At 37.4% G+C, this 27,233-nt stretch overlaps 1 protein-coding gene across 1 annotated transcript in view; it reads left to right on the forward strand.

Annotated features, from left to right (window-relative positions):
• LOC142159002 (chloride channel protein C-like) overlaps nt 1-23,480 on the forward strand; it is a 128,110-nt gene extending 104,630 nt beyond the window's left edge. The window contains exons 16-18 of the mRNA XM_075213498.1: nt 13,199-13,289; nt 17,425-17,520; nt 22,959-23,480. Of these exons, the coding sequence (XP_075069599.1) occupies nt 13,199-13,289; nt 17,425-17,520; nt 22,959-23,186 (415 nt within the window). The 3' untranslated portion in view covers nt 23,187-23,480. The remainder of the gene's footprint in view (nt 1-13,198; nt 13,290-17,424; nt 17,521-22,958) is intronic.
• Nucleotides 23,481-27,233: the final 3,753 nt, after the last annotated feature.

Genomic DNA, 27,233 nt, shown 5'->3' on the forward strand with positions numbered 1-27,233 from the left:
AACTACAATCACACAGCCATAAACGAATTAATGTGTATTAAGCCTAAATGGAGAGGAAATTATCTTACACCATCCTCCTTCACTCTCTCTCCTGTGATCTGTTTTTGCTGTCAAGTAAACTGCTACATAAGAGGTCCCACTTTTACCAGACTTCCTAAACCCTTTCTATATTGAAGGCAGATTTAAACGCAGGACAGATTTAGACCAATAGTAATATAGAAACATCACTACAGTATAGCCAAGCTACACCTGCCAGCTACAACTAAACAATACACTCGTTTTTTACCTGAATTCACCTATTTTACAACTCTCAAACACATTTTATGTAATAAGAATTTTACAAGTCACCTTGTTGTTCTGTGCTTTTAGATTTTGCAATATACTTATAATGGAAAATAAGTGGATACATTATCAATGTACTGTAATTTATTTGTTATGGTCAAATGGAGACAACTAATGTAATTGTTTTTATTACCATTTGGACAAACACATTTTTATATCAATTGCATTTCCTGTGAAGAGACTAATGATAAAAGTGCTTTGGAAAACAAAGGTTATGACGTACCCTGCACATTAGAGAGCTTACATTATTAGTGGAAGAGGGCACAGCTGAAACAAGTGGAGCTAGTGTGGCTTAGAATGGAGATTGGGACAGTTGTGAGGGTACATTAGTGTGAATAGTGTTATCAGGGATAAGGTCACATCTAAAAAAGAGATGGGTTTTCAAAGAGCGTCTAAAGATTTGAAGGCTGTGGGAAAGTCTGATTGAGTGTAGTAAGGCTTTCCATAAGTGGGGAGCAGCACGGGAAAAGTCTTGTAGGCGGGAGTGAGAGGTGGTTACCAGAGACGAGACAAGGCGCAGGTCAGAGATTTAAGGGAGCGGGAGGGAGAGTATTTTGATATGAGATTTGAGATGTATGCAGGGGAAGTGTTGTTGAGGGCTTTGTAGGTAAGGGTGAGTAATTTGAATTTGATTCTGGAGGACACAGGGATACAGTATAGGGATTTGCAAAGTGGTGCAGCAGATGTGGAGCGGTGAGCGAGGAAGATCACTCTTGCAGCAGCATATATGATCGATTGAAGTTTGGATATATGGGTGCCAGGAATGCCAGATAGCAGGAGGTTGCAATAGTCAAGAAGGGAGATGATGAGGGAATGGATAAGAGTTTTGGTAGCATGTCAAGTAAGAAAAGGGCATATTCTGGCAATGTTTTTAAGGTGTAGTCAACAGGACTGGGAGAGAGTCTGGATGTGAGGAATAAAGCAGAGTAAACATTTGTTAACAGAAGATTAATTACATCCCTACAATTGTAACAGATAAAAGAGGTGAGGTAAAATCACAATGTGAAATAATCATGTCTAAGCAATGTATATCAATGCGTATAGATTTTGGTTAAATCTTTACAGAATTTAAGAAATGTAAACTAAAAAAGTAAATGTTGAGAGGAAAATGTAATAACAGGAGGATGGATTGAAGGGTGATGTGGTGAACCGGGAGGGGAAGGAGGTACTCAGTTTAGCAGGATGGTTAATGATTTCACTCAGTCTGCCCAGTGATGATCAGGAATGAAAGGGAGTGTGGGTTTTTGCTATAAATTTAACTGAAAATGAATTTTTTTATGTGAATCTTGGATCATAGTATAAGGGAACATGGAGGTTTAGTAAACTGTAATGAGGCCGGGTAGATACCTAAGAGGTCACGACCTCTGGGGGGAGCTGTCCACAAAGGCCGGTGCTAGGTGCGATTTAGACTGAGTGCAGATTATTTAAATCTTATCCAATCATACTATGTGACTGTAAATCCTGAGTTCCTCTCTATGGCCACGGTTGCTTCCATGACCATATAGAGTTCAATTCTCTTGAATCACTGGGGAATGGTAGAGGGATGTAGATCTCAATTTGTAGGATATAGTGGCTCTGGCTGCATTCACTAGGGGTTTTAGTAATGATTTTTTGTACATTTGGAGATTGGCGTATTCATTAAGTTCAGAAGGCAGAACTCAGTGGTTAAGGGATCAGGAAGCCAATTATTTCTTCAGACATACTTCGGGCATTTATACCATCTGATAATTGTCTTAAACTGTGTCTCCAGAACCAACACAGAGCTGGAGCTTGAATGGACAAATTTTAAATATTTGGTGCCAGTGTTCCTCATCTAAGCTTGTCTCCAATTATCTGTTCCAAGTTAAGGCGCAATTGGGAATCGACAGAGACGTCCTCTCCAGACACAGTACAAATTTTGAAAAATTATTTGTTTAGGGGAAGTTTTAGTGAGGTAGAGAGTCTAAAATGGACGTTTCCTGTGGACTGTTCAACTATAACAGATACTTAGAATAGAATATTAAAATTGTAGTTAGTCCCAGAATGCTTGATTCGAGAGGTTAAGAGCATTTTTTAAGGTCATCAAAGGACTTTACCCCTTTTGAAGCTATCAGCGGCCCTTTGACCCTCTTCTCTCCAGCTCCTCTGCATACTGTGCCAAACACCTGCCTCCATTTTGCTCACATCTTCAACCTTTCCCTTTGCACCAGTGTCTTCCCCTTTGTCTTCAAGTTAGCTATTATCTGGCTGATTTTCAAGAAACCATCTTTTGATCCTTCCTGTCTAACTCTCCCATCTCTCTGCTCACCTTTGCTTCCAAAATTCTGTAACGGATTGTCTGCACCAATGTCTCTCCTACCAGTCTCTTCTTGACCCTCTGCAGTCTGACTTCTGCTCTCTTCATTCTTAGTGGCTAATGACCTTCTTGTAGCTAAAGGGACAATTCTCCCTTCTCATACTACTCGAGCTCTCCATCGTCTTTTGACACCTGGACAAAACCCAAATGTACCTTTCTCTCCCCCCAACCTCTCTATGTAATCTGTGGAACCATATAAATAACTTAGACCTTGTCATTACTTTGAGAACCATTGATCTATGTTTAATTGAAGATGAACTGATCTATATTTATAATGATAGTACTTATGTGTAGATAGATATTTACCACAATGTCTGGGGACCCACTTTGTGAGCATGTGTACTTACTTGTCTGCCAAGTGTATATATATGTATATGGTGTATGCCTATTGAGTGGTCTTTGATCCCGCTTAAAAGCAATCTGCACCTGGTTTTGTGAGTTAGCCATGCTCTGAAAACGGAACAGGGTGAAAACAGTAAAATCAATTTAAACTTTAACATTTTTCTCCTAAAATCCTGCTTGGCTTAGTCTTGCTTAAGTTAGAATCACTGTATGTGGAAACTTACTCTGTCTGTACCAGAGTTCTGCTTAAGCTATCAAAGCTATAAAAAACTGATAATTGGTAATGTCATGCATACAGCGCAATGAATATGGACAAAACATTGCAGCTTCCCAATTTAGTAGCATTTCTACCAAAAATAAAGCAACAAACAGTGCACATTTAGGTGCATGCCAACTCTCCTGTCTCAGCAGACACCTGTGCAAACCAGAAGTGTTTCTGTATGTATGCAGTGGTGCACTTTTATAAATATCAAAGGGCCAGCCTCCTACCTCTATAAGACTAGCCCTTTTCATTAAATTAAACATTTAAATTTTTCTCTTAAAATACTTCCTTGGTTTAGCGTCACTTATGGCTTACAGTAACCATGAGAGTGAGCTGACAATGGGACTTTATTACATGCGGCACTTTTATGAGTTAAACATTTTTTTTACATTGGACAAAGTGTGTCTTCTCCACTACAGCTAGAAGGCGCACAAGGCGCCCAATTACAGTTATAGGATGAGACTCGATCTCCACCAGCTCAGAGCTGTAGTCCATTTGCAGAATGGAAATAGCTTTGCGCCCCAAAGCACATTAAGGAATGCTCCTAAAAATTTGACCTCTTGCACTCATTTATCTCATTTCAATTACTTTGCTCTACAAAATAAAATCTAGTTTTTGCACTTTTCCACACTTTTTTTTTACCTCGCAGGAACTACACCTGCTCTGCCCAACTCCTCTTATTGACTGATGCAAATGTCTGTTCCTCTGCAAATGGCACCACCTTGTTCTTTAGGCACAGGTGGGGAAATTGAGGTGCACGGCACCACTAAAGAGGATTTTACATTGCACCTCTTAAATGCGGCCTCAACAGTCATTAACAAATTGCAAAATCAGTGGACCCACAGTGCTTCTCTTGTGTGTATACAAATGCACCTACTTATCTGCCAAGCTCATTTCAGGGTGCGCACACATACTTCCGATGATTGGAAATACCCCTGTACATATGAGCTTAGTTTTGCAGGTTGGTGGGTGCTTTAGAAAATAAACAAGATAGCAAATAAAAACATTCAGCCCACTACCACCCCTGTATTGATTTAAACTTTGCAATGTTTCTCCTAAAATACTGCTCAGTTTGCCTTCAATAAATAATGTCTAAAATGAATCTTGAGATGGAGAAGACATCAGGACTTTATTACATCCATCACTTTTTATGTTTGATCATTTTTATTACATGGGTCAGAGTGCACATAGAAATGTGCTTTCCCACAGAAATGCCTCTGAAATGAGCAACATGCATCCATCCCAGTCTCCGAGGAAAGGGAGAACTGATTGCCTTTTGAGGGGAGAAAATAAAAATGTGCACTTTTCACCCATTGATCTCATTTGAATAATACAACCCTGTAAAATGTAATCTTGTTTCATCATTTACTGCAAAAGTAGGTACAAAACTAGGCGCGCTGGTTGCACACGCAAATCCAGAAGCACTAGCGCAGATCTAAGCGAGTGATGTCACAAATGAACATTTACTTTGTCGTTTTACACTTTTGCAGTTCGTAAATGACAGTCTGTTATCAGGCTAGATAATCATTTCTTACAGTTTTAAAAACTAACTCAAAATGTAGCTTATTTTTTCTTTTCCATTACCTTTTATATTGCTAGTCCAAATGCCATAAAACTGCAAATAGATGATTTTTGTAATAGAAAACCACAAGGTAGTGGTTAAGAGAATAAAATAGGACCTTGATTAAAAATATGTGCCCACACAGTCTGATTTTCTGCAAAGCCAACAATCGTGAATGGTGCTATAATAAATGCATTTCAAATTTGCTTCAGTTTCATAAAAGGCGTGAAGCAGACCAGTGTTTGTTTGCTATAAAAACTAGTTAGGTGGTCCACAACATTAGCATCTCACTCCGCTAATAGAGCTGAGATTTCTGTTGCTGCCTATTGAGGTGTAGGAGCAGTCAGAGGGCAGTACAGAGCAGGTGCAGCAGCTAAGAGCACCTAATTCCAGTTGTAGCTTCCTATAACAAGGGACATTTGTCATGTCATTACCTGTACTTGCCGAGTATTGGTGACATCACTTCAATATTGTTTAGGAGCACTTATATGTTATGAGGAATAAAATGGTGATAATCCACTAATGCAACGTATAAGAATATACAGCATAAGGAGTTACATGTGAGGTATACAATTAGTGGACTTATGGCCACATACTTATACATGATCATCGGACTTCTCATTTGCTCACAATGTAAAGTAGTAGGTATATTAGGCTAAGTACACTAATATATCTGTATTTTAATACAGCCACTTGGAAAGGGAGCTATTGAGTACATTTCTTGAATTTGATTTACTTTTATACAATATAGCAGTAGAGGTTAATACTTGAGAGCTGATAGATTTATCTAATGCATAACATGCTCACAAATACATAATAATAATAAAATAATAATAATAATAGTATTTTATCAGTATACGGTATAATAAATTCCATTATATGAATAATGGTAATTTTCTATATTGTATTTGCGATATGTATTGAAATTTATTCATTTTAGGATTTATCGTCTAGTGGTGATACATTTACAGTCATGCCCAAACGTTTTGAGAATGACACAAATATTATTTTTCACAAAGTCTGCTACCTCAGTTTTTATGATGGAAATTTGCATATACTCCAGAATGTCATAAAGAGTGGTCAGATGAATTGCAATTAAGTCCTTCTTTGCCATGACAATGAACTTTATCCTAAAAATAACATTTCCACTGCATTTCAGCCTTGCCACAAAAGGACCAGCTGACAACAGGTCAGTGATTCTCTCGTTAACATAGGTGAGAGTGTTGACGAGGACAGAATAACAGACTGGAAGCTTTAAAAGAAGGGTGAGGCTTGAAATTATTGTTCTTCCTTTGTTAACCATGGTTATCTGCAAGGAAACATGTGCAGTCATCATTACTTTGCACAAAAAGGGATTCACAGGCAAGAATATTGCTGCTAGTAAGATTGCACCTAAATCAACCATCTATCGGATCATTAAGAACTTCAAGGAGAGAAGATCAATAGTTGTGAAGAAGGCTTCAGGGCGCCCAAGAATGTCCAGCAAACACCAGGACCGTCTCCTAAAGTTGATTCAGCTGCGGAATTGGGGCACCACCAATACAGAGCTTCCTCAGAAATGGTAGCAGGCAGGTGTGAGTGCATCTGCATGCACAGCGAAGGAAGACTTTTGGAGGATGGCCTGGTGTCAAGAAGGCCGGAAAAGAAGTCACTTCTCTCCAGAAAAAACATCACGGGACACACTGATATTCTACAAAAGGTACAGGGATTGGACTGCTGAGGACTGGGGTAAAGTCATTTTCTCTGATGAATCCCCATTCAGATTGGTTGGATCATCTGGAAAAACACTTGTCCGGAGAAGGAAAGGTGAGCGCTACCATCAGTCCTGTGTCATGCCAACAGTAAAGCATCCTGAGACCATTCATATGTGGGGTTGCTTCTCAGCCAAGGAGTGGGCTCACTCACAATTTTGCCTAAGACCACAGTCATGAATAAAGAATGGTACCAAAACATCCTAAAAGAGCAACTTCTTCCAACCATCCAGTTTGGTGATGAACAATGCCTTCTCCAGCATGATGGAGCACCTTGCCATAAGGCCAAAGTGATAACTAAGTCTGTCGGGGATCAAAACATCAACATTTTCGGTCCATTGACCATGAAACTCCCCAGACCTCAATCCCCTTGATAACTTGTCAATCCTCAAAAGGCAGATGGACAAACAAAACCCCACAAATTCTGACAATTTCCAAGCAAGAATGGGCGGCCATCAGTCAGTATGTGGCCCAGACGTTGACTGACAGCATGCCAGGGTGAATTGCAGAGGTCTTCAAAAAGAAGGATCAACACTGCAAATATTGACTCTTTGCATAAACTTATTGTAGTTGTCAATAAAAGCCTTTGACACTTATGAAATAAATTCTTGTAATTTTGTAATTTTAGCTCAGTATACCATAGCAACAGCTGACAAAAAAGTCTAAAAACACTGAAGCAGCAAACTTTGTGAAAACCAATACTTGTGTCATTCTCAAAACTTTTGCCCATGACTGTACTTTACCAGTCTATTGCTACAATACTTCCAACCAAGTATGAAATTAAAAAATACATAAATAAGCTTGATAATCATTTTTGTATAGCCACCACATGGGGTTCCTTTGTTAGAGTCTTGTTTTTGTTTTTTATTTTATTTATGTCTACAGAGTATGGCATGATCCTGATGATCCCATGTAGTATCTCCTTTACAATTTGTGAGGTTTGAAACTCCTTCTCCCAGTCTCCTAAATGCAAATCATATTCTCCAGCTTTACTGCTTTTTATTTTTTATTTTTATTATTTTTATAGCACCCAATGTTAGTTCCTACTCTTACCATGCACTCCAAGCAGTCAATTGCAGTCCATATAACTCTGAATGGCTGAGGACATTAATTGATGTAACAGCACCAAGTACAATTAAGGACAGCGTTGGATGCTTGTAATTAGCTGTTGCGTTTGGGGGCTGGAGGAAACTATGGAACTGCTGGTGTGTATCTAAGGTAATTGTGGTCAGATGAAACTATGAACAATATATTGGTCATCAGATGTGACTCTAATCAGTGTGCTGTATTCTATTCATTAGATGAGGTTGTTCTTTTATTTTGGTCATCTAATTAGGCTCTGCATTATAATGTTTTTGTCAGAGGGGCTCTGTATTGTGTACACGCCATCAGATGCAGCTCTGCTTTGTTTACTGATGATCAAATCTGCAATGCACGGATCTCTGCATCACATCTTGGTACATTTATTTGAATGAGATAATATTTTAACAGCATTTTTATTCAAACAGGACAAAATGCCCAACGCTGCATTCATGATTGGTAGACAATGTCTACTAGACATGTATTTATAAAAGGAAAAACAAACTTAATTTCCATTGAAATGTTAACAGGGCCTGATAAAAAGTTAAGGCTGCTTTAGGCTAATAGACTTTTGGGGCGCCCCCACCACCACCACATGCAATGTATAGGCGTAGATGAAAATTCTGTAATATGAATATTCAAGAGAATTCTCCAGAATTCAAATTTAGACAGACAGTGCCATTCACACTTACCTGCTCTTGCATCTGTGACTACTTAATGTGCTCTCTTGCTTGTTCTTATAGCTTTGTTGTTGTTTGCCTGTATTCTGGAAAGTTGGGGTCCTGTTTGAAAATATACAAAACTTGTATTATGATGCAAAATGTTAACAAACCCTGAATGAATAGGCTCTTTAAGTCAAACACTGCAATCTCTATTGAAGTCAGAAACAACTACCCCATAGCACAGGCTCATATAGACAATAAAATATATGACAGATTCTTGTGAAAGAGCTATAATCATATACAAACATCTACCAGCCCCATCTGACTAGTATTTAGCATTTTAATGAAAGCAGAGAGCATCATTGAAACCGCGGCACTGCCTATCTGCAATAGTATATTGGCTCCAGCCCCCCAGACTGCAGCCTGATCAGCCTTTAGGTTGATCGGGATCTAAATGTTAAGGATAGTACTCAGTCTATGTTTTTGCAGCTGATAAAACTGATAAAATACCAGTGTTGCAGCCAGATAAAGACTTCATATTTGTACAAAAAACTTTCCCTGAAAGGTTCTACCAAAATATTCAGCCTTAAGCCCTTACAATCTGTCTGTGTATCCCTTATTTTTTTCCAATCACAGCGGAGGTAACCAGACCAAAACTTATTGTATACACCCATGGTGATCAGTGTTGAAAAGTATTAAAAGTTACTGGCTTCCAACAGACGGTATTATTTCCTGAACCACACAATAATAAGTTAAAGGGACTGCAGTACTGCCCTATGCTAACATGGAGATCATAGCCAGGGTTGCAGTCCTTTTATTGTCTCACCGAGTTCCCCTGTGACTGTCCTCCTGTAGCCATACAAAAGGATTTAATTTGTGTTGAAATGTAAAGCAGCTGAATGAGAGAAACCATATTCCTCCCTTTTCTATGCATTATAGAACATATTAATGTATATTATTTGATGTACTTTAATATTCCAGTAACGTTGTATTGCATTCATTAGTATCCCACCATTGTTCATGCATGTCTTGCCAAATTATAGGAAACTTTGACCGTTACCTATTTTAATTAACTGAAGTTCAGACAAAACCCCATTTTGCATACTCTGATTTCACACTTTCCTGGAATGCATTTTTTTTTCTCTGTCCCCTAATGCATTTAAATAGGTCCATTTCCCTGATTTTACACTTCCTTTTCCCACAATTTATACTGCATAAATATTTATAGTTTTCAGATACAATATTTTATACTTTCATAGTACTATATAATATTTTTGTATAGTGCTGAAAGTGTCCAGTACAATGTAGTGATTCATGTTTTAGTAATGTCAAAGTAAAAAATGTACTGTACAGACAGTACGTAGGACGAGCTGCTATATTTGCTGAGTTTTTCTAGAGTTCTTATGTCCAATCCAATGTGATCAATTGCAAATGACCTTCTGTGATTTTCCCTAATGGTTAATCAAATATAGGCTGCTTCTGCACATTCCCCTCGTATGACAACCTCTGTAATGTAACACTGGTATTTATCTTGTCAAATCAAGTATATATTTGTGTGTATAATATATATATATATATATATATATATATATATATATATATATATATATATATATATATATATACACAAATATATACATAGATGTGTATATATATATATATATATATATATATATATATATATATATATATATATATATATATCTATCTATATATATATATATATATATATATATATATATATATATATATATATATATATATTAGTAGATATAGATGTATATAGAGATAGATAGATAGATCTCTCTCTAAAATCATTTTTTACTATATCACATAGCATACCATATAGATAGTAATTATTCATAACAAAAACAAGTCCAGTTCCTCAATTAGGGCCTCATTTAGGGTCGGACATAAAGTCCATTTCAGGTGCATTGTGCACATTTCCACTGACGCGCACGCGCAGTAAGCATCGGTTTCATCTGCTTTTCAGACGCAGTGTACACTGAGACAGCTTGCGTTTCAGTATGAGGGAAAGGGTGAAACACGAAGTTATGTAGGCATGACCATAAATAATTTCGATACTATCTGCGTCTAACAGCAAAAACAACCCTAGACGGATCAAAACGCAGACGGAACACACGTCAAAAAAGACTGAAAAAGTGCTGCAGTAATTAGGTGGTGCAAGTAGTTAGTTAGCTGCCGGAACTGGTCACAGCTCTGTAGGGTATTACGAGTGGCATGCACCTGGGGTTACATGCCACTAGTAATACCCTACCAAGCTGCGACACACTCCCACTCCTGGGGGTAAATGTATCAAGCTGAGAGTTTTCTGATGGGTTTGAAAAACCAATCAGATTCTAGCTATCATTTATTTAGTACATTCTACAAAATGATAGCTAGAATCTGATTGGTTGCTATAGGCAACATCTCCACTTTTCAAGCACGCAGGAAAACTCTCAGCTTGATACATTTACCCCCTGCTCTTGCATGTACATCTTTGACGTACATTTCCTCCGACTCTAATAGAGGCCCTTAATGTCCTAGCATAAGGAGGAATACATTTATCGGTTAATTACTGTCATATGATAAATTGGCTCAGGAACAGTAATTATGTAATTATTTGCATTTTTTAACATAACTGCAGTAAAAGTGTTTGGAAGGCATGAGAATAATGGAGCTCGCCTTTCATCTTTACTAGATAAAAACAGAGGAAGCAAATGTCACCAAAGGGGCCTAAATCCTAATCCGTGACCTCGCATTTAACTATATCACAATGATGTGCCAGACATATTTAATGCCATATTAATGCCAATGATGTGTCAGACATATTTGATGCCATATTAATGCCAATGATGTGTCAGACATATTTCATATGCCATATTACATCTGATTATGTGGTGAATAGAATGTTGATGATGTGATAAGTTATACATGTGACATTGTCAGTGCTATGTAAAAGCAGAAATTCCTTGACATTGACCCAAATGTAACAGATCCTTCTTATTGCGGTTCAGTGTGACATTCTTATATTTCTATCATAAATATTCAGTTTCCTTTTTATGTTTGCATATGCTTTTATGAGAAGCCAAAATGTGCTTGCGTTTCCTAAAACACTTTGGGTAATTCTCAGTGGAAGTTGCTTAGAGCAGTGCACTTCATTACCATCCAAAAAAACTGCTGAAGCAAGTAAATGCTGGTTTAAACTATTTCTAAATCAGAAAAAAAGTCACATCTTTATAATGCTTACAGCCATCATAGGAGAGAAGTTTGTAGAGCATGGAATACAAACTTCCCAGCTCCTCTCCCAATAAAACATCACATACCATAAAACCCCTATGTTTACAAGACATCCCTGCATTTTAAAGATATTACAGAGGGTTGAAATATATGCCTGTCAACCTATAAACTGCTTTATGGCTGCAATGCTCTAAGCCTCACCATGCGACTGAATAAAATACGTGTGAGCGAAATCTCACTCTATGCACTAAATGGAAGTTGAATGCTTATTACATGAATTGCAGACAGTGATATTGATCTTCATTTGGAATTATGTAAATACATTCTTAACATCTCATTAATATTAATGAAAGTGAAAGATCTAGAGTGCATTAGTACATTTATGCAAATCAGCTGCTTTAACTTTGGAGTATAATGTATATTGATGCAGGTAATAGTAGAACAGTTTGCCTTAGACCGCCAGATGAATAAAGGTCTACAATGTTTTATACTCAATTACAGTCTGCAGTAGCTAAGAGCCGCCCTATTTTTCATAGGTTATATTGAACACTGTGCACAGTACACTTAGAAAGGGTTCATTGCTAATGGTGTTAAAAGGTAGACAGTTAATTTGCACTAGACAGATACATGTCATTGTGGATTGGTTGCTATGGTTTAATAAAAAGTAATAAATAAATAAATGTGAAAATAAATGATGCACCTTTTCATGGACCTTATAAATTTGCTAACCCTTATATATCATATACATATTTACCCTTGAGTATAACTGTAAAATAATATACATATTTGGTAGCTGTATATGTGGAGGCATTGGCTCTTTAATTGTTGGGTAATATTCTTGGATGTATTCATTATGTACATGTACAGTTATCTATTGAAAGTCAAGGAAGATTGAATTTGTTATCCGCAGCCCCTCCCCTGTGTAAAGCACTTATAACAAAAATATTTTTTATTTTAATATCCTGCTAAAAGAAAGCCCTCTCTGTCCTGAAATAAATAAGTGATATTTTGTTATACAAAAAATTACATAAATTATTATTGGCTTAACTGACACATTATAAAACTGTGAAATTTGCCTGAGAGCAACCTCCAAACATTTGGGTTTTGCCAGCGAGGTAATAACTAAATATACTGGAAGTCTAGAACACAGTATATTATTGCGGGATATACATAATCCTGTTTGCTGAGCAATCGCTGGGGGACAGGGGGGAGCATTGAGCATAACATGGAAAATGTGGTTTACATTCTATTACAAATGTACATCAATGCAGAACATACACTAATTAGAGAATAATTGGCCCCTTATCTAGGGTGATCATGATAAATGAATATATTTTTGATAGAATGTGTTACATGAGGCTTTATTGATGTAGGATTAGAAATGCTGTGTAATAAGACATTCATTATGTAATTCTGATATTGATGCATGTCAAAACGAAAAATGCCTGTTTTTTTTACTTACTCCATCAGTCTTATATTCCCTATGGAAAATAAAATAAACACCTTTGAGAACATGTTCGAATCAACAGTAATAATTATGTCAGCATTTTGTGACCTCTTAGTATTAAGGACAAAACCTTCACTGAAGCTTTATTTGTATCCATTTCTCCCTGTTTTCTGCAGGTTAGAACTGTGCATGCTTCTATCCAATAATCAGATATTCCAAACACCGGAGGCTGATGATGTATGCACAGCCATACTCCGGTACCAGGAGGTGAGTGAGTTTGCATATCAAGTCGTATTTGCATATATCAAATGAGTGATTGAGCCATCTACAATGACATATCAAGTAACAGAAGGAGCCCAGTATAAATACTGTGCAACCCTACCTACTTTATGTGCAAATTACTAGTCGCCCACTTACACCCTCTCAATATGTGACTGTTTTATTTTCATTAATTTTCTACTTTTTATTTGTTTTTTATTTATATTTACATTTCTACTGTAACACATTAGGTATACTGACCACTGTGCCCAACACATTGATTATACCAGCCACTGTGCTCCAAACATCAATTAGTCAAGCGTCTGTGCCCCCCACATTCATTGTATCGGCCATTGTGCCCCCCCCCACATTTATTAATCAAGCCTCAGTGCCCTATATATGAATTATTCCATGCACTGTGCCCCACCCATTTATTATTCCATGCACTGTGCCCCACCCACACTGATTATACCAACCACTGTGCCCCACCCACACTGATTATACCAACCACTGTGCCCCACCTACACTGATTATACAGCCACTGTGCCCCACCCACACTGATTATACCAGCCACTGTGCCCCACCCACAATGAAAATACCAGCCACAGTGCCCCACCCACACTGATTATATCAGCCACAGTGCCCCACCCACACTGATTATATCAGCCACTGTGCCCCATCCACACTGATTATGCCAGCCACAGTGCCCCACGCACACTCATTATATCAGTCAATGTCCCCACCCACACTGATTATACCAGCTACTGTGCCCCACCCACATTGATTATGCCAGCAATTGTTCCCCCACACATTTAATACATACCTCGCTACAGAGTTCCTCTAGATCAGTTTCCATCTGATTACTCTGGATCTCTGTGGCTCTGTATCTGTATTTTACATCCTGGTATTGACATGTGAACCACCACCATATAACAGAGGCCCCACTGTGGTCAATAAAAGGGTTAGATTTTTTTAATGTCTGTGATACAATGATACAAATACACACAGTGCTTTGTATTCACAGAAACGTCAGTATTGCCACTGGCAAACGGGAAAACAATAAAAAACAATGCATTGATAAGTAATACACTACGGGCCTGAGTCATTAAGGCACTCATACTGAGCACATCGTTGTTCTCAACGGCATGTACATCGGCTCTGCATACTCCCGGAGTCAGCAAGGAACGGATCTCAAGATACGTGTGGTATTGACTATGGGTGTAGGTTCACTCTGCTGTACTAGACCAGACACTGCAGGATGCGTACAATACGTATGTGTAACATGAAATCTCAAAAGAACGCACAGAAAAAAATATTAATCAATTAATGTTACCTGTCAATAATATATTTAATATTTCTATGATTAGAAATGGAAATTGTATAAATGTATTGTATCCATTGAAAAGCATTAGGGTTAGGCTGTTCTTAATGTCTACTGTACATTAAATACATATTAACAGTCGCTCCTGCTTGCAGACATATGTTATACGATACTGACTCAGGACTTAGACTAGCCCCTTAGCTGGTGCAAGAGATACGCCAAGAAAAACAGGAAACTCCCACATACGCAGAGCTTCATTCCAACATGGCTGCATTCGCTTGAGTTTGGCACAACCACATTGTGCATCGAGTATGGGCACACGCCCCATTCACTCCCCGAAATCGTAGACCGTCCTGTCATTTGCATTGGCATACTCAGTCCACAAAAAGGAATTGCATACAATACGCACAAAAAACAGAGAAACGTTCCTTAACGACTCAGGCCCTACACGCTTAAACAAAGGAGATATTTTGGACAGTTCTGCTTATTCTGAAATCAGCTCATATTATTGCATATTTTGTGTGAATTTGCTGGTTTGATTATTTTCCCTAGATTTGGAAATCTGATGTAAACATGTTTACAAACATGTTATTTATGGTTTGGAAGTTTCATTATGTTTGTTATTCAGTTTCTGATTTTGTTATCTTTCTTTTCTTCTGGATACATATTGGTTATTGGTTATTGGGCAGAGGAAGCGCTGTCCCTGTTTATAGTTACTATGTTATTATTTCAAACTTATGAAAAATGTAAAACAAAAAATAATTGTGCAACATGACTGGTCAAACATGATTTTATATATTGTTTAAATTATCCATTGTATTATGTAAACCTAGATGGATTAAGGGGCGTAGCTGAAAACAGGGGAAAAATGCAGATTTCTATCTGCTCCAAGGTCGTGTAAGCGTCAGGTCCATTAACGTTGCTCTAAATCCCTCACAAAGCCAGATCTCATTTTGTACATTCCGGTGCATAATTGTACCTATTTCCAGCTGGGAATAAATCCATACATGGTTGAATAGGTGTAGGCACACAGACATTAAATACAAGTTTTGTGATTACAGCGACCTGCAGGACCTTCCACTGCTGTATAAATACTCTTTGCTTAGAGACACTTCTAGTTTACATACTTTCTGGAAACGGTAACAGCACATAATTTCTACAGGCAGTAGAGCCACAGATAATATAGTTCTTTTTATTTGGAGGTAGATGCAGTTCTATCATCTGCTTGGAAATCAAAACCCTTTTCATGTTGTCTACAGTGAAGCATGTGACACGTACTAATACTTCAGCATTAGAGAGATACCTCTCTCCCCAATCCCCCACGCCCCATACTTCAGCATTAGAGAGATACCTCTCTCCCCAATCCCCCACGCCCCATACTTCAGCATTAGAGAGATACCTTTCTCCCCAATCTCCCACGCCCCATACTTCAGCATTAGAGAGATACCTCCCTCCCCAATCCCGCACGCCCCATACTTTGTATTTTGTACTTATATGTTGATTGTAAGCAGTGTCTGGTTGACTGGACTACTGACACACTGTATGCCTACAACTCAGTCAGTTGAAGCACCGGTGGTAATTAGTATTTAGTATTAGAATAAAAGTGAGGATTTTTTCCCATTATCTTTATTCTGGTGTTGAAGTCACACAAATGTTTAACTTTATCAAATGCATAATTCAATTAAAATATAATTAATAAAATTATCTGGGGCACTGTGCTGGAGACTGGGGCCTGGGCCCTTGTGCTATTGGGTAGATGTTACCTGCCAAACAAGTTTTGAAGACTAGAATTAAAAAGGACCTTCAATGACAATGACGTCTCAAAGGGCCTGATTCATTAAGGGAAGTTAAGTTAAAAAAATTGAGTAAGTAGTCTCCTGGACAAAACCATGTTACAATGGAAGGGGTGCAAACAAGTTTTCTATTTTGCACATAAGTTAAATACTGTCTATTTTTCATGTAGCACACAAATATCAACTTTAAATGTCTGTGTACAAATAAGCTATCAAGTATTTTTGTGCTACATGAAAAAATAGTATTTAACTTATGTGCAAAATAGAAAACTAATTTGCACCCCTTTCATTGTAACATGGTTTTGTCCAGGAGACTATTTACTCAATTTTAAGTATTGGAGCAGAGAAGTCCGAATTGTTTTTTATGCTAAAGACATTCAGATTTTTAGATGAGTACTTAATGATACGTTTTATTTCTGAACATTTCTGGCCATCTATATAATACTTTAGGATGGAATTCCAAATATCTGAGGGCTTGAGTCATTAAGGAGAGCAAAGCAAAAAAAGGAGTAACTTTGCACCTTGGCAAAACCATGTTGCATTGGAGGGAGAGGTAAATTTAAAATGTGGGGATAGATTTATAGTTGGGGTAAGGCATGTCCGACCTAGATCAACTAGTTCAGTGCACAAATTAAGTTATCAAGTATTTGTGTGCTACATGAGAAAGCAGCCAGTATTTGTGCACAACAATAAACTACTGTGCACCCCTTGCATTGTAACATGGCTTGTCCAGGAGAAGATTTGCTCCTGTTTTTGCCTTGTTCTCCTTAATGACTCAGGCTGAGAGATTATACTGTAGTTGATAATGAAGAAGTAAGTGGGGAAGGCAGTCTCAAATGATTTTTCTAAATTTTGTTCCTACAATGTTGCCACTGCATATGGCTTAGAAGAGGCCCAGCTCATTATTTGTATATCCAGGCTTATCATATAATAAACCGGCTTTGTGAATGAATGCTCATCTTCTGTGTGTGCTGGTATACTGTGAATGCTAGGACAGTTTCTCACAAATGTCTTATCTGGGCTTTTCCAGGTAACGGTGGAGAAGCTGCCTGATGAGGCTCGAATGGACACATTGCTTAACAAATACTCCACAGACCCTCGGTATCAGCAACTCTTCATCAATCTGGTAAGGACAGAGCCAAATATAAAAACAAACATTTCCTCTGCGAACAATGTGTTTGTTATATTTAAATCATTTGTTTATGATGGCTGTGTCAGCCGCACTGATTTACATAAACATTGCCAATCCTTAGACTTTACATTTTCAACAAAAGTAGCAGAGTACAAACAGCATTCCTGGGTTTTAATTCATATTGTATAAACATAACAGATGTTGATAAAATGAGCCAGCAAGAAAATACAACAAAGAAGGTTATGAGAGTTTTTTTTCCTATTAAAATGCTTTCCAGATTGACATAGTGATACCAGGTTTGTAGATCTTATATAATTTACATGTCATTTATAGCGGTTTTGGTAATATTGAACAAATATGTGAAATGTGTTTCTTTTTTTACAAATATATACTCTAAAGTGACCTTTTTACTCTTAACAATGTCCTATGTAATTACAGTTTTAACATTCCTTAAAGTTGCAGTGTGGTTAATGCTGAAATACATTTATGTATATATAATTATAATGCACTATAAATCGTGCTGGTTTATGGTCCTATGTGCAATTTATAGTCAGTTGTTGTTAGAGAAAAGTGATTCATTTCCATCCATGATGGACATTGTGGGCACTGTATGAAGTACCAGTACTGACACTCACATTTGGTGCCGATTACAGATCACCCCTTTTGTGCTTGTATCATATGTTTCACAGCTGCTCAGTAATTTGGAAGGGGCTAATTTGTGAGACATCACTGGTGTTTCATGACGGAATACAACACCAGTGAATAGAAATAGCTTAATATGAGAAGCATCTCAGAGCAGCCTCGTATGTTATAATAGGTGTATTTTATATGTACAGATTATGTTTCAAATCCCTCTATTATAAATGTGTTTATGTGCTCACTGTTTCCGTACACTGTTCCTAGATAGTCTCATTAATTACCCACATACTTTTCCTACTAAGTCACTCCGGTCCTTTTACTACATTAACTCACATACAACCATCAGAGTTCTCTGTACAATAGTTACTGTATGTGTATGTATATATATCATACACTCTGTGGCTACATTATTAGGTACACCTTTTCAGTACCTGGTAGGACAACCTGAATTGTTTGTAACATGCATTCAATTCAACAAGGTGCTGGAAACATTCCTTAGAGATTCTGGTCCATGTTGACATGATCGCATCAAGCAGTTGGTGCAGTTTTGCCGGCTGCACTGTCATACTGCAAGTCTCCCGATTCACCACATCCCAGGATGGATCCATGGATTCATGTTGTTTATGTAACATTCTGTCCCTACAATCTGAGAAATTGAGGTTCGTCAAACCAGGCACCATTTTTCTAGTCTTCATCTGTACAGTTTTGGTGAGTCTGTGCCCACTATAGCCTCAGTTTCCTGTTCTTAGCTGACAGGAGTGGCCTTCTGCTGCTGTAGTCTATCCACTTTAAGGTGCAACACTTGGTGTTACCTCTTCAAATATCCATGTGGAAAAGAAAGTAGAGTGACAAAGTCTCTTTCTTTGGCCCAGGTGCCTGTGTGGGTAGATTGCCTGCACATAAGATATTCACGGGCGCCAAGAGGAATTCAGGGCCCCGGTACAGCAACTTTATGGGGCCCCCCTTATAGTTGAGCATGGCAAAAAAAATTGCGCTGCCGCAAAAGTGGGAGTAGTCATACAGTTGGGGGAGTGGCTGTGCATCATTGCTGTGTACACCATTGGCGGAAGTGTGCAGTGCTCACTCGCCGGAGCGTGACATATGTCCCAGCAATCCTAACTTTCAGGACAGCAGGACAGTGACCTCATAGTGCCTCTTAGTTGTGCCCTCGTAGTAGAGGCCCAGTAAATACTGTGGTAAATAGTCCTGCCTACAATTCATAACATATCACATAGTAGAGTCCCCAGTTTATATTATACCGCAGTAATACCCCCAATTCATTTTATTCCTCACATAAGTGTCCCCAGTTCATGTTATGCCACAGTAATGCCCCCAATTAATTTTATGCCACACATAAGTGCCCTAATTGATATCATGCCTCACATAAGTGCCCCCGATTCACATTCACAGGGGCGAATACAATTGTAGAGGCCTACCAGAGGGGGTGTGGCCAGCCACTAGAGAGGCGTAACCAAACCACCAGGGGATGTGGTAAGTCCATGAAGAACATCTAGCACCATAGTGTAGTAGTATAAAGAATGCAGTGTGTACATAAAGAGTTCACAGACTTGGCCTGCTCCTTACATTGGCAGAACAGGCACCAAAAATTGGGATTGTCCCACTAGAATCAGAACATTTGACAACATTTGCAGATCTGTAATCAGCAGCTGGGCTGAATGCTCAGAGCATGTTGCCTAATATATACACACTGCCGATATTGATGGCAATATTGCAAATTACCTTCATATAGCCAAGAATGATCCAAACAAAATCATCATCAACATTTACTTATATAGCGCCAGCATATTCCGTAGTGCTTTACAATTGGGAACAAACAGTAATAAAACAATAATGGATAATACATACATACAGAGAGGTAAGAGGGCCCTTCCTGCAAGCTTACAGTCTATGGGACAATGGTTTGATACACAAGGGTAAGTGCTACATCATATTGAATATTTGTTCAGCTAGAATGCAAAGGTTACAAAGTATTTAGTGGGCTGTATGATCAGTCACAACAACTATGTTGTTCAGAGGGTTGTTGTCTTGTGTTAGCTGTGCAGAGGCTGGTAATAGGGTAACCTAGTGAGATTAAGAGGGTGGTTGAGGAATATTATAATCTTGTCTGAAGAGGTGGGTTTTCAGAGAACGCTTGAAGGTTTGAAGACTGGAGGAAAGTCTTGTGGTGCGAGGGAGGGAACTCCATAAAGTGGGTGCAGTCCGAATGAAGTCCTGTAACCAAGAATGGGAGGAAATCGGCAGATGATAGCTGCTGACTTTAGGGAACAGTCATCTGATTGCACTAAGAAACCGCCATGCAATGCAGGAACTCCAGTGTTCAACAACCAGATTGCTTCAATCTGACCCTTATCTATGGATAAATTGAAATTGGAACCTGACACGCTATGTCAGGATTGGTGTGTTTGTCAACAGTATAGCACTCACAAAGTTTGCAAGAGGTATACACTTAAGGTAAAGCAGTGATTGTGAAGAAAGATATCTTAGCCTTCTGATTGTGAAATGACTAGCACATAACACTATATATTACTTGCCAGATAACTCTTATGTTATATCAAGTTGTGGGAATTTTTAAAACTATTTGTGAATATACAATTTTTTTCTATTGAATGAAGTTATATTTTAAGGCCTTGTGGTCATTTAAAATATATTGTAGTGTGAGTTATCGTGCTGCACTTTTGGTGGTAGATCGGCAGCATGAATGACGATATTTTTGTAGCAAAATAAGTCTGAGAAAATCTGTTTCTGTCTCTTATATTTACATTAGAATGTCAGAGCTCACTACAAGCTCACAGTAAGAATGTTGCCGTCTGGATGTACATTGAACAGGTTCCTCTCACAGCCACCCACATTCCCGCAGCACAGTATTCTTTACTATCTAGGAAATGAAATAGACTGTAAAGAGGTTTTAAACATAAAATATACTACAGCTGTAGAATAAAATAGCATTGGTTGATTTAATTCTCAATCTTAATACTTGGATTCATTCCAGTCACAATACCTCAAGGTAAGCCTGTGGTATATGGTTTAACAAACCTCGCTTTCAGCACTTTATTTTTACAGTTGATTCACAGTATAGAAAATATGGTTTCATTTATTCTCATGGCGAGAATCTGCTCGGTATAGTAGCCATGTACACAGTGCAATTTATAGGCTATTACATTTGCCAACGTTTTTCACACAAATACAGTTGGGAATTAATATATAGCAACTTAAAACAGTGGGATAATTAATATATATGAAACTTCAATATATATTTTGTAGCATTGTACAACAATGGAACAAGTATTAAATAAAAATGTTCATATAATAAAGTTATAGGATCTATCCATATAACTTAATCTAAATGTGATACTAAGAGAAGCATCTTTTAATTTTCTAATATGTACATCAAGCATCCAGAGTATGTCTTGTGGTCCTGTGTGACAGATCAGTTCTGATTAGTATTATTTATACATTATACTTTGGAGATAGGGAAAGTGTTGTGATTCCACACAAGGGGGTAAATGTATCAAGCTGAGAGTTGTCTGGCGGGTTTGAAAAACCAATCAGATTCTAGCTATTATTTACTTAGTATATTCTACAAAATGATAGCTAGAATCTGATTGGTTGCTATAGGCAGCTCCACTTTTGAAATTGCTGGGAAAACTCTCAGCTTGATACATTTACCCCAAGGAGCTGGTCCTTCCTCTACATCTACCTCATACATATATGCATTAAAAAATACATTGTATTTGAGTGGGTGCTCTTCCAACCAATTATACAAATACAACTATAAGACTAGAGTTGGGTACAGAAGCAAAAAAAAAAACCAAAACACTCTAGACCACTAATTTACAATTCATCCTATATATAATATTTATTATAGGCTTGAATTCTTTATTAACTTATCATTATATTGTTCATATTTAATATTTCAGATACATACTGGCAAAATATTAAAAACATATAGATTGATGAAAGAAAGAATGTAGTGCAAAATTAAAAACTTCAAACCCTTTTGTGGGGATTGCAATGTGTTTTATAGGAAAACAGTATGGAATAGATTTAATATATGAAATGAATATGGGATCAGTGTGAAATAAAAATTGACACTGTTTCCCTATAAAACACATTTCGGTCTCCCTAAAGGGTCCGAAGTTTTTAATTTAGCACTATATTCTTTCTTTCATCACTCAAAGGGGCATATTTAATTCCGATCCGATGTAACGCGCGTTACCGCGGAAAATGCGCACTACTGCCGGTAATACGGTATCGCAATAACGCGGATTTTCGTACGCAGCCCTATGGGCTGCGAACGAAAATCCACGTTATTGCGGTACTGCGGATTAGGTTCGCGGCCGTTCCGGCGCGATCCCGCAAATCGGGATCGGCATTGAATATGCCCCTATATGTTTTTAATATTTTGTCAGTATGTATCTGAAATATCAAATATGAACAATATAACGATAAGTTAATAAAAAAATGAAGTCTATAATAAATATGATAGAATGAATTGTAAATGAATGGACTGGAGTGCTCTTTGGCTTTTTTCTCTACGTGACTCTAGTCTTTTAGTTGTAGGCGTCACTGACAAAAAATCAATATCCCCTGCAAAGGGCAGTGGTCACCATAATGCAATTCTCAATGGCCATCATAGATGTAAGCAGATAATCATCAGGTACAGAAAAGCAGACTTTAGACATAAGTAAATGCCCCATTCTGCTGTTTTTCAATAACAATGATTTCCCCATATATTAAATTAGATATTCTAATTACAAACTCTCTTTCCATAGGAGCCCTATGTTAATAAATCAGCGGTGTCTGTCCACACTAATTTCTCACTTCAACGAGCATATGTTGTGTTTCGAACACTGGGACTCCGTCATCTCACGGTTGTAGATCTTCAGAACAGGGCCGTTGGAATGATCACCAGGAAAGATCTCATATCTTTGAGGCTGGAGAAGAAGTTGAGGAAACTGGACTCTGGAAAGCTGGATTCGGATGACGAGCTCTTAAAATAAAAATGAATACAAGGTATTCAGAGGCCAAAATGAAAAATATAATATTAGCATCACGCGCAAGTAGTTTTAACCAATGTAATTTTGGTCAGAAGAAGAAAATTATTTTCTGGAATGATGGCTGAAATGTATGGACATATAACTGTTATAATTGTTTTATTTGCTACAGCTGAATGTTGTTTTTTTTCTTCACTTCACAAAATTAAATGTAAAAATATAGTATGTTGCAAGTACTATTAAATACAATAATATTTTATCAGCATATTTTATCTCTGACAATAAAATTAATCAATGAATCTTGATGGTTTTGATTTTCATTTAGTAGGAGAAGTGTGTCTATGTTTTCACTTAGTTGCAATCAATTATTATTATTATTATTATTATTACTATTGATAATAATTGATTGCAACACAGTAAAACACGACTTGATTAGAAGTATAAAACATCCAAAAAATATTCAACTCTTTATTGCAAGCACCTGATGTTGTTGCTAGGTCTGATTATAGCATGGAGATATTATTATGCTAAACCTGTTTTACCTAAAAATAAAAAAAAATCCTTAATTTTGCCCACAAGGTTTTTTCCAAAGTAATTTTTTTTTTCCATATACATGGTTTTTGTACTGTTATCTGTGCATGGAGGAGGAGTTCTGGCCAATTTTCAGGGAACTAGGTTAGAAATGTTGGTACTATATAGGACAATAAATCTATTTTACTGCAAAAAATATGTTTCTTTTAGAATATTTAAAATAACATGCCAACCTTAAGACAAGTAAAGTATACAGCCTCAAATACTGTGTAAAGCATCACATTTGTTATTAGCAGCAAAATAAATTAATTATATATTCATTTTTCTATCTCTATAGCTAGTGTATCTATAAAGCTATCTGTCTATAGATGTTCCATATCAGACTGTTTAAAATTATTTTTTTTATTATTTGTAATAAATGTTATTGGTGTGCAATTGTGCAAAACATAACGAACGATATCATATTTTTTCTGCATGTGCACATTTGTAAATTACTCTTTATATCTTCCTGAGTGTGGACCAAATGTGACTCCCAGTCTCTGCTTCTAGTGTCCTCCTTGCCACTGTCATACTAACTGACTGTAGTCGTGTTCATCATATCAGTGCAGTTAATTATCTCTACTGATTTATACAGTACGGTCCTGATTCATCAAGGAATGTATCTGCTGATATCACCCTGCGCATGCTCAGGACTAGGAGACACGGTCGTGAACGCAGCCCTGTCGCTGCATCATCGAATAGAGCGATTTCGGGGAGTGGACTGGGTGAAGAAGGGGTGTTTTCCCATAGTGAATTTACAGTAGGGGCATGCCAAACATAAGCGCACACAGCCAAGTCCGAATCCAGCTATGAGTGTCTCAATGAGACTTGTTTTTGTGCCGTATCTCTTGCTCCCGCTACAGGGCTAGTCCTGAGCAGTAGTGATGACAGTCTCGTATGCATGCTATAACATGTGTTTTTAATCACGAACGAGCAACTGTAAAAATGTGTTTTATGGTCAGTAGACTTTAGCAACATGTTAATAAATGTATTTCATGGAGGGGCCTAACAACACTTTTTTTAAAAAAAATAAAAAAAATCCTGTTTTATTATTATTGCCTTGTTACTAACAGGTGACATTACTTTGTTCTTTTGCGAATTTATAATCTTATAGGTATTGGACGTATCCTGCAGAGTCTTGTGTAGTAGAGCACAGTAGACCTGCCCCCGATTTCACAAGCACAAGTATCTTGAGATCCGTGCCTTGATGACGCAAATGCTAAATATGTGCATATAATACTAAACACTGGTTGCGCTCAGAATACATGTCTTGATGAATGCTTTACTGTCAGTGGTCTGTAATAATAACTGAACATTACCTGCGTCTTTCAGAAGTTTATGGATTGTGGCATCCAATAAATCACAAACTGTACCGAATCAATTCACACTTTACTATGTACAATGTTATGTAATATTGCAGATGTAGTAGAACACTACGGGGTATAATTACTAAACTGCGGGTTTAAAAATGTAAATGTTGCCTATAGCAACCAATCAGAGTCTAGTTATTATTTATTTAGTACATTCTACAAAATGACAGCTAGAATCTGATTGGTTGTTATAGGCAACATCTCCACTTTTCAAACCCACAGTTTAGTAAATTTACCCCTAAGTGCTTACAGTGGTGATTTACAAAGATGGATGATAATAATCTTGTTATGGAATTGTAAAGTGTTATTACATTATTTTACAAGCTGTGCTAAAGATTACAGATGAACAAAATTCTTTTATGAAATCTATATTTTTCCTGTTTATTCCGCTGAAATTTGAACTAGAAGTTCCCGTTTTTGATTCCACTTCATATAGGTCTTCCAGAAGTGTTTTGCAGTACATTACACAGACTTCCTCCATGTTTAAAGGATGTCTATCAGGACCATTTTAAAACACTAGTAGAAGCTATTCAGTGTTGCCTCTTTTACTGTATCGAATGTGTCATAGTGCTCCCCCCATGTGTCCTCCGTACCCTTTTGACCCCCACCCACCTTTTTTTGTTTTCCGTAACCCCGTAATATTTGGCTACATAACACTCAACAGGGAACCATCTATTAAAATCTAAAATAGTGTTGCTGCATGTTGAAACTATATAAGCATATGAAATATCCTCCATTCAGTTGCAAAAAGTAAACAAGCTCAGACTTAATAGCTTAATGATTATCTCACTGACTACATCATTAACAGCTTCTGTGATGTCACTCAGCTTGGGTATAACAGTTAGTACTTACACAGAACAGTCAGTTATGTGTCTATGAACAATGCATGCTGTATATATTCACTGTTTATTCGTGTGACAAAGTCTACTAGATGCAACATCACATAGTCTAAGGTAAGTCTATTTTATATATGAAAAAAATGTTATTTACCATCAAGTAATTTAAGTTTTCAAAAATACATGTTTTTACACTTAGAATTATTTTCACACTGTTTTTTACACTATATTTAAAAAAAAACCAGATCCTTTTCAAATTTAATAGGTTAAATGTGGCGATTAATAAGGATTTGTGGGTTTATTAACAAGTGCTGAAGTCTGAACCAGCCGTCTTTAATTTAAATATAAATAAGTGTACATACCGTACATGTTAAAATATCACTAAATCTAACATACAACTTGGTCTACATAAAATAGCCTTGCCTATTTGTCAACAGAAGTATTTTCGTGCACCCAGTTGGCTTCCTTTTAGTAATCCTGTTGAAGGACGCCACAGTCAGCCTCTACTCTCGTCTGCTAAGCGAGAACCATCGCAAATGTAAGTACAATATTAAATCTATTAAATCTTGTAAAGCTAATGGAACATTTACATATATCTGTGACCGTGCCAGTCCTGCCACTAAGTGCCCCCACACAGCCATTCAGTGTTATTATTTTCCCAGTGGTGCCCCCATACTGAGTATCAGCCATCGGGGAATTTAAATGAAAACACCTCCCCCATCTTAATTGGCTGACAATGGGCAAAACAGCGTGTTTAACTATGTAAAGGCTTTCTATCCGGCCCTCCCCTGACTTTTTATCTTTATGGAGAATTGTCACAAATCACAAGCAGCCATCTCTTGATTAACTGAGGATCCCTGGTAAAAATGTCTGCATACAGCATCACTGGGGCGATTTAGGAAAATATTTTCCTAGGTGGTGATGCAGCTTTAAGGTTTGTGAGTAAAAGTGGTACAAAGACAAAGGTCTAGATTTACTAAGCTGTGGGTTTGAAAAAGTGGGGATGTTGCCTATAGCAACCAATCAGATTCTAGCTTTTATTTATTTAGTACCTTCTACAAAATGACAGCTAGAATCTGATTGGTTGCTATAGGCAACATCCCCACTTTTTCAAACCCGCAGCTTAGTAAATGTAGCCCAAAGTGTCTTGTGAAAATAATCTGACTGATCAGTCGGTGGATTCTTACATGTTATGTCTCTGACATATGATGTTGTGTGAGATATACTGTGTATAACTTGTTCAAACATTGCATATAGCAAGAACACAATTAAACACA

This window comes from Mixophyes fleayi, chromosome 5 (genome assembly GCF_038048845.1).
Source record: "Mixophyes fleayi isolate aMixFle1 chromosome 5, aMixFle1.hap1, whole genome shotgun sequence".
Lineage (NCBI taxonomy): Eukaryota > Metazoa > Chordata > Amphibia > Anura > Limnodynastidae > Mixophyes > Mixophyes fleayi.